The sequence below is a fragment of the Notolepis coatsorum genome, assembly GCF_963971535.1.
Source record: "Notolepis coatsorum genome assembly, chromosome: 9".
Lineage (NCBI taxonomy): Eukaryota > Metazoa > Chordata > Actinopteri > Aulopiformes > Paralepididae > Notolepis > Notolepis coatsorum.
Window position 1 is genome coordinate 71,976,260 of NC_140173.1, and position 17,628 is coordinate 71,993,887.

The following is a 17,628-nucleotide window of genomic DNA, read 5'->3' on the forward strand; positions in this document are numbered from 1 at the left end:
GCCGTCCGCGGGACGATGCAGCCGTGTGATAGTGACGAGCCGCCGGGAGAGAACAGCGGCCGCTCGGTGGCCTTCACCTCCCGCGACATTTACTCGTGTGTCTCTCTCTCTCTCTCTCTCTCTCTCTCTCGGAAAGCGGCGGGTAAATGGCCACTTCTGTTTAACTACAGGTCAAACTGGCCGGCACTCCAGCGCGATATGGAAAGAGAGAGGGAGAGGGAAAGAAGAGCGTAATTGTAGACACGAGGTTGATCCTCCTGCCCCTTGCGCAAAAGTGTTGTGTAAAGTGTGTGTAATCAGCTTCCCTCAGATAGGGCTGTTTTTTGGTTTAAATCTTTTTTTTGGGGGGGGGGGGTCAAGTTAGAAGAAGAAGGTCTTTATTTGTCATGCAGCAACAAAAAGATGGGCGACACACAGGAACACACATCCATCCGATGAAATGCCTCTGTGCTTGACCCATCCCACCCCCCGCCCCCCGTCTTCGTCAGGGACGCTGTCGCTATAGTGTTAGCGATCTGTTCTGCAGGTTTTTCCATTGGGTTTATCTCCCTTTCTGGAGGGGAAACCCTTGCGAGCACAAGGGGAGACCATGCAAACTCCACACAGAAAGGCCCGGGAGATACCCCACCTGGGTACCTGGCAACCTGACTACGTGGCAGGAATCGAACCAAGGACCTTCTTGCTAACCTTCTTGTTAACCACTTGGTCTCCGTGGCACACTAAGTTAGCTGTCCTCCACTAGAATCACCACAACTCCTCTTCTGCTCCGAGACCCCTTCTAACCGCTGGGCTAACATTCTCCGCTGTGGGTCAGGAGTAGGTTAACCCTCCCCCGCTACAGTCTCGACCCACTCTCCCCTCGCTACAGTCCCCCTTCTCACCAGGTTTGACTTTTACACAAGAAGGGTCCAGAGAGGCTGCTGGGACAGATTTGTAGGATGTTCATTTCAAATGCACATATTTCATGTGAAATACTCCCCACACCCCCCACCCCCCCCCCCTGTCTGAACGCTGTAAATAAAAGGCCTCGTAGTCGGATGAGGTCAGAAGTCTCGGTTGAGTCTGTCCATCAGTGAGCAAGCCTTCCGTATCATGAGGATGAGGACACGCGCGCTCACAACCAAGGTCCGTAAATCAGCGTGTCCTCCGCACAACGCTGTATAAAAAAAATAATAAAAAAAGAGTAGAGATATTGGCCATCTGGACAATGTTAACGCGCGTAACTGCTCTTTCCATACGGTAGTGCCGGCGTCTGTATCACGTGGTTAGAAACCACACTGTGACTCTGTTTGCACCGGTTAGCTAGCGAGTCCCCGGATCTCACAATGCACACGTAGCCCCGGCTATATTTACATTCCGTTGATTGCACCGATCGCAGCGATGTGAATGTATTTGTAACCTAGCAACAGCTTTTGTCACACACTCGCACGCATTTTTACATCCTACGTGGCAAGAACAGCGGTGCCAAAATGTCACGATACAGTAACTCATGATCTAAGCACTCCCAGGCTACACCTCCAGTCAAAACCCCTCCATTTAGGCTGATCCCACCCAAGCGCCGCAAGCCCTCTGGACCTATTCAATCAAGCGGGTATTCTAGATATGTGTTTGAATCCAATGATTAAACAAATGGGTAATTAAGTTAATAAGGGGCTACAGTCACCTTTCCTCTGGCAGCGGGACCCGTGGCCGCGGTCCGGGAGGCTCCTGGACGGTCTCCACTTGGCCCAGAGAGGTCCAGCGGGCCCCGGACGCCCGCACCGCCCAGTAGCTCCTTAAGCCTCTGGTAGTCTGGACGCTCTTTATAACCCAGAGTCTTCACATAGAGGAGGAACCTAGCCAACTCATCTAAGGGGGTAGAGAGAGAGAGAGCGACAGAAAAAGTGAGTGTATTTGCCTACAGTACCGCCTCCCATTAGATCCTGTTCAAATCCTGGCCAGTGACTGTCATTTTGCACTAAGCCCAGAAGCGAGTGGGTTAGTACACTTTCCACCCCTGCATGCAACACACTAGATGGTCATACTTGTAGGCCTTGGAATTAGAACACGGCATTACAGTGGTGACTGACTCACTCACACTGTTTAGGGCCAAATAACCCGGTGGAGTTTGTATCTCGCCTGACCCCCCCCGGGTCTTATCTGTGGTGGCCAGGAGGCACCACGGCAGCCGCCCAGGCCTCGCCATACATCACACAATAAGACCCCACAAAGGTGCCGTGACCTCTTAAGAGAGATAAACACGTCAATGTCAACGGGACAGTGGCTTTAATTGGTAGAAGGTTATTTTCGGAGGGGTGGGTTCAGACCGGAACGTCCGGTAGTGGTTTGAATTGTCTTGGGCTTTTGACTTTGGCAGACTTTGCTCTCTTCTCTCTAGAGCAGTGGTTCTCAAACTTTTTACACCAAGTACCACCTGAGAATGTAGCTGGCTCTCCAAGTACCACCATATGACCGGCGTTAAAATACAGTCTATTCAGCTATGCACAGTTCACGCAGTAGGCAAATGTATTCCCTTTTTTTTATCCACTTTTTCTCCCATTTTTCTATATTTTTCTCCCATCCCAATTTCGTATCATCCAATTCAACCCTCCCCTGTCACGAACGCTGTTTCTTGCCTCCCACAAGCCGGCTGCAATGTGGACTAAGTCATACATAGCACAAGTCCCCTCCGGTACTTGAGGTAACAGCAGTCGCATCTTTTCACCTGCGCAGCTCGATCTCTCAGTGTCGAGGAGTAACGCGTGGGAGGCTCACGCTGCCCCCGACACTTCCTGATTCTACTGCGCAGGCGCACCAACCGACTTGTAGGAGTCGCTTGTTCACAACGCCCGATCCCCACCCTTCAGTTTCCCTCCCCGTAATACGGCCAATGTGTATTACTGCGGACGACCAGCTAAACTGAAAACAATGTGGAGAGCTGGATTCGAACACGCAAATCCTAGTGTCTCCACACTGGTGGCGAGTGCCTTGCCCACTACACCACCTAGCCGCCCTAGGCAAATGTATTCCTAATACCATTATTTATTGTTAACTTTTGTCAGACACAGGCAGCCACAATGTACAAAGGGATAGCACTAGAACTAGCAAACACTTCCACACAACTCATACAATGCAAGGGGCATTGAGAACATAATAACTACCGGTAACATTCTCACATAGCAAGTGAGAAAATTAAGAACAACTGTATTTCAGCAAATGTACTTAATTCTCTCTCTATCTCTCTCTCACACAGCAATTATTTTGTTACAAAAACTTAATTTCCTGCATTCTGGTGCAGGACTTTTTTAATTTTTACCCTTTAAATGCCAGTGTTTGTGATGGGCATCACAAATTATTGTAAAAAAGAAAAGAAAACACATATTCAATACATTTTTGAATTTTTACCCTTTAAATGGCAGTTTGTGTGATGGCATCACAAATTATTGTTAAAAAAAACACACAAAGTAAAATATTTTCAATATCTCAAATGCAAAGTACATTTTTCTGGGGGGGATTATTACAGGCTAGGCATGTGTCAATGATTAGCAGCAACACAGATTTTGATGGATTTTTTGTAATGTTATATTTAACACCTACTCTTTTCAGAAAAGTGGGAGTATTTCATTTTTTATCTGACATTACAAAAAAAATTAAAAATTATGATCAGGGCTGAAGTTGAATTAAAGATTTATGACTGTTTAGTAGAGCTGCCGCGGTATTGATTATTTCCTTACCGCACAAATTTGCAAAATATTTCCTACCGCCGCGGTTTTTACCGCACGCACACAAAAAATTAAAAAAAAAAGTTTGAATGCATTTTTTTTTTTAGTAGTAGTCTACTCTTTATAGCATATAGCCTGCCTCTAGTCTAAATGTCTATCTTTAGAGGATGACTTTGCAGCATGAATATTGTTTTGGATTCGGCAAGCACGCATTAGTTATTGAAAGTGAAACACGGATGCGCAGTTCACTCGGTGTCGCGGGCAGGGGTGATTACCCCTAACCCCCCCGACCCTTTCTTATTATTATTACTATAAAGTTACTACTTTATAATAAAGGCATTCGTTTTGTGGCATTGACATTATATAGTTATACGTTCAATAACAGCGTATTTACCGGACCATAGCAAGCAATACTCTATTCATATCTCAGTTCCTTTCTTTGCTCAGAGCGTGCTGAGTTGTCCCATTCTGCGGTCTGTTAATAAAGTTTTCAATCAGACAAGTGTATAGAACGAAGGGCTTTTATTATAACATTCGTTGCAGACAGTAAAATCATTATGTCTCGTTTAGTACTCCTGAGGCGCGATGTTAGTCCACTCCGGCGGAGAGTTAAAGCTAACGTTATTAGCCATGTTGTGATGAGCTGACATTCAGGACGTAAAAACGTGTGACGCGTCTCTCTTCTGACCAATCAGTGGTCTGCAATGTTTCACGTGACTTTTCTGGTACCCAATAGGGTCGCTTGGAACCTCGATAGACGAGTAGGGTATATCTGCAGAGCGCAAGCCCAACGAGAGGAGGGTAATTTATTATTATTATTATAAAAAACAGCGGTGACGCGGTATTCAGCCTACTCTGCGGTGGCCGTGATGTAACAGCGATACCGCGGTAATGCGGTAATCGCGGCAGCTCTACTGTTTAGACTGAATTACTCTCTGTCACAGTGATCTCCTGGTTGTTCCCCACTTAGGTTATCTAACTATCGCGCCGCCGCAACCAGAAACACTGGCCTGGCCTGCTTCTAAGTTCAGTGGCCTGACTGAAAAAAAAAAGTGTGCTTTTTTGTAAATGTTTTCAAGTACCACCAGCAGTACCACCAAGTACCACTAGTGGTACGCGTACCACAGTTTGAGAACCACTGCTCTAGAGGCCTTTCACGGAATGTTTAGAATGCTCATCTGTCCTCCCATGTAAATGGTGCATTCATATAATATCTCTTTTATCCAAAGCGCTTTATTTTGTTCCTCATATTCACCCATTCACTCACACACCGATGGCGGAGGCAACCAAGGTGCCAACCTGCTCATCGGGAGCAGTTAGGGGTTAAGTGTCTTGCTCAAAGACACTTCTGACACGATGCCCGGGAGGAGCGGGAATCAAACCAGGAACCTTTCGATTACCAGACGACCACTCTACCTCCTGACCCACTGTCGCCCCCTTGTGTAACCTTACCTTAAAGACAGTTAGAATGTTACACCATGTTGGAAGAGACAACGACTGCTATGTGCAAAACAACGGTTGCTAAATGTGTTAATAACATTTTTATAACTTGATGTATTATTACTGGATCTTGTTAACAAGTCACAGCGGAACGGAATCTTCTTTCAAAATCGGTTACCAATGGTTACAAGAAGCCATGTTGGTAGAAAGAGAACTACGTTAAACATGTACATGTGATGTTTGAGCAACATTCTCTGAGGCAATGTAGATGGTTTATTATACATGGTTAAAGACACATTTGTTCCTTATAAAACGGGTAGCTCAAATATGATTGGTACATAGCTGTGATATAATGAGCGTATACCCACAGCTATGATTCTAATTCCTTTTCATACATCAGTATCACTCCACGTCTGAGACGGTCTGGTCTACGGAGGAGACTGGGGCTGATGCATGTCCAGTTAAAAGGAGGAATCCTCGTGGTGCTAAGATTGGGGAAGTCCTTGCATCACGACACACAATATACCCATGTATGGATCAAGAGAGGCTAGCGTAATCTGAATCAGACGGATAAAGCAATGATTTTATCCAGATTATTATATTATTTCCACTTCCACTATGTTTATTAATCTAGCTACTAACTCTGGAGACTGATAAATTGCAGATAAAGGAATATATCGGGACGATCGGTTACGATAGTTAAACTCACATTGAACTGGGATTCCCAGTTAAACTGGGTGTCAACCCCAGTCCTGTCGCAGCTGCTCAACCCTCGAAGACATTGGAGCAAATTTCCAAACAGGCATTATTTGGACGAACTGACCACATATTGGGAATGTGATACAATAGCTGTGATATAATAACCATTCCCACGGCCTGTCGTGGACTATTGTTTAATTACAACCCACTCTGTTATCGATTGTTTGTGACCCATTTACATTTAGTCATTTAGTGGAGACTTTTATCCAAAGCCACTTACAAGTCGCTAATCCTAATGTGTGTTAACTCATTCCGGGCCAACCACGAGTATAGTCGGGTTAACTCGCCATCGCTTCCGTGCCAATCACGAGTATAGTCGGGTTTTAATTTTCATCCATCCAACCTGATGTTATCGTTGGGAATGGGTCTGAGCTTGCAAAAGGGCAAATACTGCCGCCTATCGTCTCCCGGATGGTATTGCACATCATTGGATTGGATTGGCTGGGACTGTGCATCAAAAAAACAAGTCCGGTCCAGGTTTTACTTCTCGGGCATGCAGTTGGATACTATTGCATTGAGTCCCCCCACTGGGAGCATCGTGGATCATTGTGTTTTGGACTATAACGTTGGATCAATGGACGCGATCAATATTTGGAATGGCGATCAGGAATTGGATTAATCTTTTTGCATGACATCAGATGTGAGGTAAGGCCTTTATGTTACGAATCTTGTCAATCAGATGTTCCTATCACCGTCATCGGAGCGCGCGCGTGTGTGTGAGGTTCGCACCGACCAAAGTAGGGAGAAGCAATTTTTCAGACCCCACTTCTCTTCGTACATGAGGGCACATATACTATCGATAATCTAGTGTTTATTTGAAAACTATTCATAAATCAGCCGAAAAATGACGTGTTTTGTGTATTCCACTAAAGGGCTATTATCATGTCTTTCTCTGGAATTACTAGAAATCTCCAAAACTATACTCGTATTCAAAACGGTTTAAAGCGGAAATGTACAGATGAAAAAACTATCCGTTTCATACATGTTGACTGGAAGCAACTCATTGACGATCACTGTGTTATTTAGATCTATTGCTATTATATTTGATATGTTTTATGCACTCGCAAATAAGTCCTATTCTCCATTGGATATAGCGTTGGCACGGAAGGGCCATCAGCCCGGAATGAGTTAATATCACAGACAATAATCTCATTAGGAGTATCATAAAAATAATAATAACTTTTCTTAATTCCCAAATGCTTCATTTCGTTTTTAAAAAAATGATCTGAATGCAGCCCTATAACCTGAATATGTCCTGTAACCTTCACACACCTGTGCTGCTTCCACTCACAGACAGCTGCTGGACTGAGCCTGGCAGATTATCCATCAATCTGGGGGGGGGGGGGGGGGAGAAGAGAGAGAGAGAGAGAGAGAGAGAGAGAGAGAGAGAGAGAGAGAGAGAGAGAGACAAAAGCAAGAGACAAGACAAGAGAGAAGAGAGAGATTATTTAGGGAATGCACAGAAAGAACACAAGACTGAAGTATTGCCAAAGCAAACAGCCCCGGGGCTACAGCTCCTCTCTACTAAACACACTGCAGCCTGCTGGAGGTGGAGGCTACAGCTCCTCTCTACTAAACACACTGCAGCCTGCTGGAGGTGGAGGCTACAGCTCCTCTCTACTAAACACACTGCAGCCTGCTGGAGGTGGAGGCTACAGCTCCTCTCTACTAAACACACTGCAGCCTGCTGGAGGTGGAGGCTACAGCTCCTCTCTACTAAACACACTGCAGCCTGCTGGAGGTGGAGGCTACAGCTCCTCTCTACTAAACACACTGCAGCCTGCTGGAGGTGGAGGCTACAGCTCCTCTCTACTAAACACACTGCAGCCTGCTGGAGGTGGAGGCTACAGCTCCTCTCTACTAAACACACTGCAGCCTGCTGGAGGTGGAGGCTACAGCTCCTCTCTACTAAACACACTGCAGCCTGCTGGAGGTGGAGGCTACAGCTCCTCTCTACTAAACACACTGCAGCCTGCTGGAGGTGGAGGCTACAGCTCCTCTTCTAAACACACTGCAGCCTGCTGGAGGTGGAGGCTACAGCTCCTCGCTACTAAACACACTGCAGCCTGCTGGAGGTGGAGGCTACAGCTCCTCTCTACTAAACACACTGCAGCCTGCTGGAGGTGGAGGCTACAGCTCCTCTCTACTAAACACACTGCAGCCTCTGATGGGGCAGCCTGCTGGAGGTGGAGGCTGGGAAACAAACCACTACCTGGCCTTGGCCTCCTGGACCTGCCTGGGGTTCCTCAGAGCACCGGCCCAGGGAAGGGCCCCACACAACCAGTGGAGCAGGCAGAAACACAGCACCTGGAGGTCCCCGCGCCTGGAAGGGGCTGGAGAGTGAGGGGGGGAGAGGGGGAAGGAGAGAGAGAGAAGCAAAGATATAAGAAAAGTAGAGAAGGAGAGATACAGAGGAGATGGAGAGAAGGAAATATACAAGGAGAGGAGAGAAGGAGATACAGATAGATACGGAGAGAAGGAGATATTCAAAGAGAGGAGATATAGAGAGAAGGAAAGATACAAGGAGAGGAGAGAGAAGAGAAGGAGAGAGAGACAGATAGGAGATAGATACAGAGGGAGAAGAGACGGAGAGAGATACAGAGAGAAGATAGATAGAGGGAGAAGAGACAGAGAGAGATACAGAAGGAGAGATTACATTAATCGGAAATGAGAGTTAGAGAAACAAACGGGGAATTGAATCACAGCTGAGATCATTTAACTTAAAGGCCCTTTGCATTGTTTTCACACAATGAGGGGTTGTCCCAACAGACATTGTGAAAATATGCACTTCATTCAATCTTTATTTAATCAAAGGATCATTGAGAGCAAGCTCTCACTTACAATGACATCGAGAAATGCAACACGTAATAAATACAAAAAAAGAAAACAATATAGACAAAGTCAATCAATTAAACATTCAAAATAATTAAAACTGCAGACTGTGGTGAAGTGGTTTGCTATTCACGTCGTTGTTGTGTTTCTGGGGCACAGAAGCTAAAAGCAGATTGACTCGTATGTGCGTGTACAAGATGGCGGCTCGCTCGTAAACATGGTATTTTCTACCTAAAGTTGAACCTAAAATAAATGCCTGACAACATTTAGCGGTAAATCATGAAATTGCTGGATCTTGAGTTGTATTTGATCTGCAACGCCCAGTTGGACAGTTTGATCTGAATTTCATTCTGCCGTTTACTCACAGTTCCGGTGTGCACGTGCGGTGTAGGGAGCAGCAGCTAATTTTTTGTTTAAAGGTGCAGACACAGAAACAGCCCATCGAGAACAGGACTGAAACAGAGGGGTATAGAGACGTGCTAGAATGCATAATCAGAGTGGGGGGGGGGGGTTCAGCAAAAAAACTTCAAAGACATGTTCAGGAGACCTCAAAAACCAATATCAACTCGTCAAAAAATTACTACAGCGTGGGCACGTTTTAAAACGCCAAACAGTTTCGCTCCGAGTCTGCGGCCCGTTTTTTATTTGGAATAGAAGACAGCGGAGGACGAGGGGGCGGAGGAAGATGACGGGCTGTCACAACGAAAGTGGACCCCCGCCTATGACGGAGGGGGCCGGTTGCGCGGGACGGAGGCAGAACACAGCGGGCAGCGGGAGCATGGCGGAGGAGTCACAGGGTTGCGGCTTGTTTTCTCAGCTGGTTCTCTCTCTATCTCCGTCGGTCTCCCGTTACTCCCCGCTTCCTGCCCGGCGTCTGGCCCTGCAGACAAACACAGCTTTCCTGGGGGGCAGTGGAGATGACATCCTGGGTCAGATTGCGCCTTCGGTGGCCTATTTGAGGAAACTGGATCCCCGTGGCCTCTGACATGATCCAGAGTAGCCCGAGTGTGCACACTCACTCACACACACACACAAAAGAAGAAAAATCAAACCCCCCCTCCTTTCGTTCTCCCGACAGCCGGTGAGTCACGCAGTAAAAGATACAAACGTCTCGAGTCCAAATCACTACCACATGTCGACAATACAGAAGTCGACAATACTGTACTGTTGACCCCTGGTGTACTCTGTGGGTGTGTGATGCACTGCTCCGCTCAGTAATCACCCTAACCTGACTGGGCTGCCAAGAGTAGGGACTAGGAGGCCAGATTCAGCACTCAAAGATATTATTGTTGGCCCTAGCTATATTTGAGTTATTTATTATAATTTTTTTTAAACTAACTCGACCATTAGAAGGTACAGACACAATGACATTAGACCTAACCACTAAATAAAATGGTAAATGGTGCATTTATGTATCTCTTTTATCCAATGCGCTTAAGGAAGACTGTCAGGTTTTAAACTGTGGATATCAAACTATTTTGTATTGCAATATTTTACTGTCCATTCTATTTTACTCTGTCCATTATATTTTACTCTTTTATTACAGGTTCTAAACTGTCAGGTATTGAACTGTGTGGGTATCAAGCAGGAAGAAATACTTTTTTTTAAACTGTGTGGGGGACCCAGGCCTAGAACTGCGCCGAGGGAGGTTTGCCCTGAGAGGGAGGTTCGAAGGGTCAAAACAGGAAGGAAGACTGTCAGGTTTCAAACTGTGGATATCAAACAGGGAAGGTAAAGGCGGTTTTAAACTGTTAAACAGTAATTCAGAACTATTTTATTGCACTGCACTATTGCATCATTTTACTCTCTGTCTATTCTATTTTATTGCACTGCACTATTTTACTCTGTCTAATCTATTTTTACTTTGTTCCTCACATTCACCCATTCACTCACACATTCAGACACTGATGGCGGAGGCGACCATGCAAGGTGCCAACCTGCTCATCAGGAGTAATTAGGGGTTAAGTGTCTTGCTCAAGGACATTTCGACACGCTGCCCGGGAGGAGCTGGGATCGAACCGGGAATTTTCCCAATTACCAGACGACCGCTCTACCTGCCGAGACACTGTCACCCCCCACCATTATAACCCAGGTTATACTTGTGCCCTCTATCCTGTCAAAGAAACAGCTCTAAAGCATGAAGTCCTGCCCGACCCGCCTGCTCTACAGCATGAAGTCCTGCCCAACCCGCCTGCTCTACAGCATGAAGTCCTGCCCGACCCGCCTGCTCTACAGCATGAAGTCCTGCCCGACCCGCCTGCTCTAAACTAAAGCATGAAGTCCTGCCCGACCCGCCTGCTCTACAGCATGAAGTCCTGCCCGACCCGCCTGCTCTACAGCATGAAGTCCTGCCCGACCCGCCTGCTCTAAAGCATGAAGTCCTGCCCGACCCGCCTGCTCTAAAGCATGAAGTCCTGCCCGACCCGCCTGCTCTACAGCATGAAGTCCTGCCCAACCCGCCTGCTCTACAGCATGAAGTCCTGCCCGACCCGCCTGCTCTACAGCATGAAGTCCTGCCCGACCCGCCTGCTCTACAGCATGAAGTCCTGCCCGACCCGCCTGCTCTAAACTACAGCATGAAGTCCTGCCCGACCCGCCTGCTCTACAGCATGAAGTCCTGCCCGACCCGCCTGCTCTACAGCATGAAGTCCTGCCCGACCCGCCTGCTCTAAAGCATGAAGTCCTGCCTGACCCGCCTGCTCTACAGCATGAAGTCCTGCCCCGACCCGCCTGCTCTAAACTACAGCATGAAGTCCTGCCCGACCCGCCTGCTCTACAGCATGAAGTCCTGCCCGACCCGCCTGCTCTAAAGCATGAAGTCCTGCCCGACCCGCCTGCTCTACAGCATGAAGTCCTGCCCGACCCGCCTGCTCTAAACTACAGCATGAAGTCCTGCCCGACCCGCCTGCTCTACAGCATGAAGTCCTGCCCGACCCGCCTGCTCTAAACTAAAGCATGAAGTCCTGCCCGACCCGCCTGCTCTAAAGCATGAAGTCCTGCCCGACCCGCCTGCTCTACAGCATGAAGTCCTGCCCGACCCGCCTGCTCTACAGCATGAAGTCCTGCCCGACCCGCCTGCTCTACAGCATGAAGTCCTGCCCAACCCGCCTGCTCTACAGCATGAAGTCCTGCCCGACCCGCCTGCTCTAAAGCATGAAGTCCTGCCCGACCCGTACCTAAACCCAACAGAACCTTATCTAACCTGCACAAAGCCAACAGCTTGATTCCTTACAGACCCTGAACTATTCGCTGGATAAACCACCTGCTTTCTCACATTATCATGGCTTCCTGGAGGGAATTGTAAAAATGTGAAACTCCATCATAACCATGGAAGCCAACGCATGCTTTCGGCCTCTTTCATTTCTACACCTCGTAAATACGGATCCAAACTAATTCCTATGTCCTCGCCTTTATTATTATTGCTTTTTAAAAGAATGTGACATTAGGGCTGTCGCGGTAACCGCATCACCGCAATCCTGCGGTGTGTCAAGGCACCCGCGGATGTAGAACAGACAACCGCGTGTAAAATAAAAGGGGCGTCATCATTTTTTACTTAATTTAATGACGAGGCGTCCGTTTTCCAGTAGCATGAGCTAACTTCACGTTTCCATACAGTTTACAACTCACAGATGAAACCAGGATTTATTTTCATATCCCGGACTCGAGCCCCCAATGTATACCTTTTCCTGTATTAATCTGAACCGTAGTAGAGTACAGGGGAGTACACTCTAGGGCCGACGTGCCGGTCATGTAACGTGCTTGTTATAACTAGCCGGACTTTGGGGTAATTCCCTCTGTAAAGTGGTGACAGTAAACCAGGAAACCGTTCTCTCAAGGACTGGGCGTTTATTTCCGTTTGCAGCTCTCTATTCTTCATGTTAGTGACGTTACATGCAGATTAGGGGCTGCCTCTCTCTGCCGTGGTCCCGACATTAGCTATAGGCTAGCTATCTATAACGTTGGTGTGGTCCCGACGTTAGCTATAGGCTAGCTATCTATAACGTTGGTGTGGTCCCGACGTTAGCTATAGGCTAGCTATAATCTATAACGTTGGTGTGGTCCCGACGTTAGCTATAGGCTAGCTATCTATAACGTTGGTGTGTTCAAGTTTCAAGTTTCTTTAATAGTTGTCATACAGAAGTACAGAATACTTTTATACAAAATGCTTCTTACTGTTACGCTCCAGAGACTGTGTTAGACAAGATAAGTATGAAATAAAATAGTATAGCATGTAAAATAGAAGTAAAAATAGAGGTCACAGTGTTCAGTATAGACATATGTACAATGTTCGATGCAGAATAGAAGTAACCGAGTTACCATACAATATACAATATACTATGCAATGTACTAATATACAATACTATATAGTGCAGAGCAGAAATGGGATGAGGTACAATTTAGGTACAATTTACAGTAAGGTGTACGAGTTGTAGTGCAAATCCTTTACCAATAAATATAAAGTGTAAAGTGTGTTTAGGTGTTCTAAAGTGTGTAAAGTGGGTGCTGCAGTGAGTTGTTTGTTTAAAGTGAGTGTGTGCGTGTGGATGTGTGTGCTGTGTGCTGCATAGGTTGTTGCATAGTGTTTATTGTTCGTTGAGCAGCCGGATGGCCTGATGGTGTGTGTGTGTGTGTGTGTGTGTGTGTGTGTGTGTGTGTGTGTGTGTGTGTGTGTGTGTGTGTGTGTGTGTGTGTGTGTGTGTGTGTGTGTGTGTGTGTGTGTGTGTGTGAGTGAGAGTGCGTGTGCATGAGTGAGAGTGCGTGTGCGTGCAGTTCATCGATACTTGTGGGCCGAGTCCATCCAAAGGGGTCGAGCCCGGAGAATTTTAGCAGCTCGATACTGTAATGGCCGGCGCGTGTCTCTGGAGAAATTACCTATTGACTGGTTCCATCAGAGGGGAGAAATCTCCTCATGGCCAGCATTGATCTTCCCCCACAGCCAACGGTCCGGCCGCTTAAAGACACGGCACGGCTGACGTGGTCAGTAGCTAGCTGGCTGCCTGGACGTGCTAGCCGGCTATAGGCTAGTGACCGGATGACAACCATGGTGAGGCCGGTGGTGGTGTTGTTGTTGATAGATGATGGTTACGGCAGATACACCAGGAAGGCTAATTAGTAGTTCACACTGAATTAAAGGTAGATACACCAGGAAGGCTAACCAGGAAGGCTAACCACTAGTTCACACTGAATTAACAGTATACACCAGGAAGGCTAACCAGTAGTTCACACTGAATTAACAGTAGATACACCAGGAACCAGTAGTTCAAACTGAATTAACAGCAGATACACCAGGAAGGCTTAACCAGTAGTTCACACTGAACACACATTTTCTAAAGATGGTAAGTTAGAGTGTTGTGTTCATTCATAGTTAAAGACAGTAGAGCTTGAGTAATTTATTATCTAAAGATGGTAAGTTAGTGTGTTGTGTTCATTCATAGTTAAAGACAGTAGAGGTTGAGTACTTCATTATCTAAAGATGGTAAGTTAGAGTGTTGTGTTCATTCATAGTTAAAGACAGTAGAGGTTGAGTACTTTATGATCTAAATATGGTAAGTTAGAGTGTTGTGTTCACTCATAGTTAACACTTTGAGTGCCACGCCGGGTTTTCCTTTTTACCCCCTTGATGCCACCATCCACTTCAATGTTAACGTTAATATCGCCTAATCTATGTTTTAAATTATGGCTATGTGTCTAATCTGCCCATCGCATTATCAAAGACTATTTTCCAGTCAGTGCTGTCAAGGCAGATTGGTTTTTTATCGCGTCATTTCCGTTTCAGAGCATTTAGCAAAGCACCCGTTTTGAGATAAAAAACAGCCCATTCTGGACCATTCTATGAAAATCGTCTTTTACTGGAATATTCCACAACGTTGATATTCGTCGCCTTTTTATGAATCGTTTTCAAATAAACGCTAGATGATCAATATTATACGTGCACGCAAGCACATTCGGGCCGCGCACGGATAATCGCCGCGTTGATTTCCTCTTGGACTTTTACAGTGAAACCGAAAGAGCCCATTTCACAAAACAGCTTATAACTTCATCAAAATTAGTCTGATTATCCTAACACTGATAACATAGATTCCTTACCTGACATCAGATGGTATCCAACTGGTATATTCCAATTCCTGATCACCATTCGAAAAAATCGATAAGTGTATAGATCCAACGCGATACACTAGAACTCCATGATCAGCGGGGCTCAGAGGCTCCAGAATGAACTGTGGTAACCCCGGCTGGATCAGTGGACTGGAAAATGTGGAGTACCGGATTTTTTTCCCCATCCATTTTCATTGAGTCCATTCCAAAATCCCTTATGTCATCTGGGAGACGATAGGGGGCGCTTTTTTCCACATATGATCTCCGGCGGTGCTCGTGTATACTCGGGTAGGCTCGCGTGATGCAATATGATTTCAGATCGATTAAAAAAAATAAAAAATCCGAGAAATCTTGTGAGTGGCTTTCAACCACATAAAAATAAACCCGAGATATCTCGTGTGTGGCAGTTAAAGTGTTAAAGACGGTAGAGGTTGAGTACTTTATCATCTAAATATGGTAAGTTAGAGTGTTGTGTTGTGACAGTAGATGTTGAATAGTTTCTTTATATCACATTCACAAGTGATTTAGATTAACTTCACAACTGCAAACAGTCAAAATTATTCTAAACAGATTTATATGTGGCCAGCCATAGACAGTATGGTCTTGTTGAGGCATCTTCAATTTTTTTTCTTTTTTTTATACATATTATGAAAGTACAGATTCATACCTTCAAAATAAGCCATCACTTCAAGTTCAAGTTCCTTTAATAGTTGTCATACAGAAGTACAGAATACTTTTATACAAAATGCTTCTTACTGTTACGCTCCAGAGACTGTGCTAGACAAGATAAGTGTGACATAAAATAGTATAGCATGTAAAACTTGAACATTTTGGTGGGATACTTTTCAAGCTACTTCGTATGAATCATGGTGATATCACAAAACGTATTCAGAGAAAATGGCTTTGACAGTTTACACTTACAGTGTTAAAAAACTACAACATTACCCAGAATGCATTGTAATCCATGGCGCCCCTCTCTCTGGGGCAATTAACACCTGGCCGTGTTCTAGTCTCAGGCTCTTTTGTTATGACAATGACTCTGTAGAAGTCAATGGATCGAGGCTTGAATGCTCCCAAGCACTGGAGTACACAAACACATCTCAACACCTATGATGATAGTTAAAAGGCAGAGGTGAGCGCATAGTGGCGACTGTCAAGGCCCTGTATCGATCTAATCTAATTATCATGTGGGGTTCACTGAAATCTACAGCAGCTGTCACACCCCAAATGAATCTCGACATTGCTTCACCAATAATCGTTGTATCAGAACACTACACAATATCCTAATGCTCACTGTGCTTTCTTTTGTTAATTTTTATAGTATTAGGAGTTTTATTTGCACCAACTGTTGGTGCATTATATGTGTATGACCGTCAGTCAATCATTGACATTGGATTAAGGAAAACTTACCGATTGGATTGCTCTCTGGATCGGATCGCTGAACAGCAGAAATGGCCCGCCGAGATCCTTTGTTATGGCCATGGCCAAGACCAGGAGAAGCCGCTGCGAAGACGTGGAAAGAGAGCCGGGGTCCGAAACAGACTGAGGTCCAAACGACACAGAACCACATTGCCCAGCATATTGTTGGCCAATGTGCAATCGATAGGAAATAAACTGGACGACATCAGAGCACGGATCCAATTCCAGAGGGACATTCGGGATTGTAACGTCCTCTGTTTCACAGAAACTTGGCTGAGTCCAGATGTCCCGAATCACGCAATAGAACCGGCAGACCACTTCTTCGTTCTCCGCAAGGACCGGACGGCAGAAGAGTCACTAAAGAAGAAAGGAGGCGGCATTGCCTTCATGATAAACAAGGAGTGGTGCGATTTAGGCAACACAAAGGAACTGTCTAACCACTGCTCCCCAGACCTGGAGTTTATCACGATAAAATGTCGACCCTTCTTCCTCCCAAGAGAGTTAACGTCCATCATCCTCATCGGAGTGTACATTCCACCACACGCGAACACTGGGGTCGCACTTTCAAAACTTCACGACGAGGTAAACAAACTCCAGACAGCTAATGTTGACGCTGCCATTTTGGTTCTGGGTGATTTCAACAGCGCGCGTCTTAAAAAGGTGTTGCCGAATTTCTATCAGCATGTGACCTGTCCCACCAGAGGCGAGAACATATTAGACCATGTATACTCGCAATTTAAAGGGGAACTCCACTTTTTTTGGAAATTAGCTTATTTAACATCTTCCCTGGAAGAAGATACATACCTTTTTTGTCTCTGTGCGTGCATTTTAGCTTTGGGAATAGACGCTCCGTTAGCATAGCTTAGCTTCATCACTGGAAGTGAGGCAGGACAGTAGCCTTACAGTGCCTTACAGTGTATTGCAAGGTCTGACATTGACCAAACTTGATATGCATGACCTTGGTGGGCTCTAGGTCAACTCCTGAAAAGGGGGTCAATGTCAGACCTTGCAATCAAAAGTTAGGGGGCGCACTGAAATTATGGCAAGGGTTATTAGCCCCCTAACTTTTGATTGCAAAGTCTGACATTGACCCCCTTTTCAGGAGTTGACCTAGAGCCCACCAAGGTCATGCATATCAAGTTTGGTCAATGTCAGACCTTGCAATACACTGTAAGGCACTGTAAGGCTACTGTCCTGCCTCACTTCCAGTGATGAAGCTAAGCTATGCTAACGGAGCGTCTATTCCCAAAGCTAAAATGCACGCACAGAGACAAAAAAGGTATGTATCTTCTTGTCTAACTCCAGGGAAGATGTTAAATAAGCTAATTTCCAAAAAAAGTGGAGTTCCCCTTTAAGAATGGGTACAAGTCACAGGCTCTTA

The 17,628-nt window shown here is 45.9% G+C and overlaps 1 protein-coding gene across 1 annotated transcript in view; it reads right to left on the reverse strand.

The window, feature by feature from the left end:
• vrk2 (VRK serine/threonine kinase 2) overlaps positions 1-17,628 on the reverse strand; it is a 94,708-nt gene that overhangs the window by 4,280 nt on the left and 72,800 nt on the right. The window contains exons 9-11 of the mRNA XM_084321058.1: positions 8,113-8,233; positions 7,173-7,231; positions 1,664-1,848 (exon numbers count right to left, since the gene is read on the reverse strand). Coding sequence (XP_084177184.1) covers positions 1,664-1,848; positions 7,173-7,231; positions 8,113-8,233 — 365 coding nt within the window. The remainder of the gene's footprint in view (positions 1-1,663; positions 1,849-7,172; positions 7,232-8,112; positions 8,234-17,628) is intronic.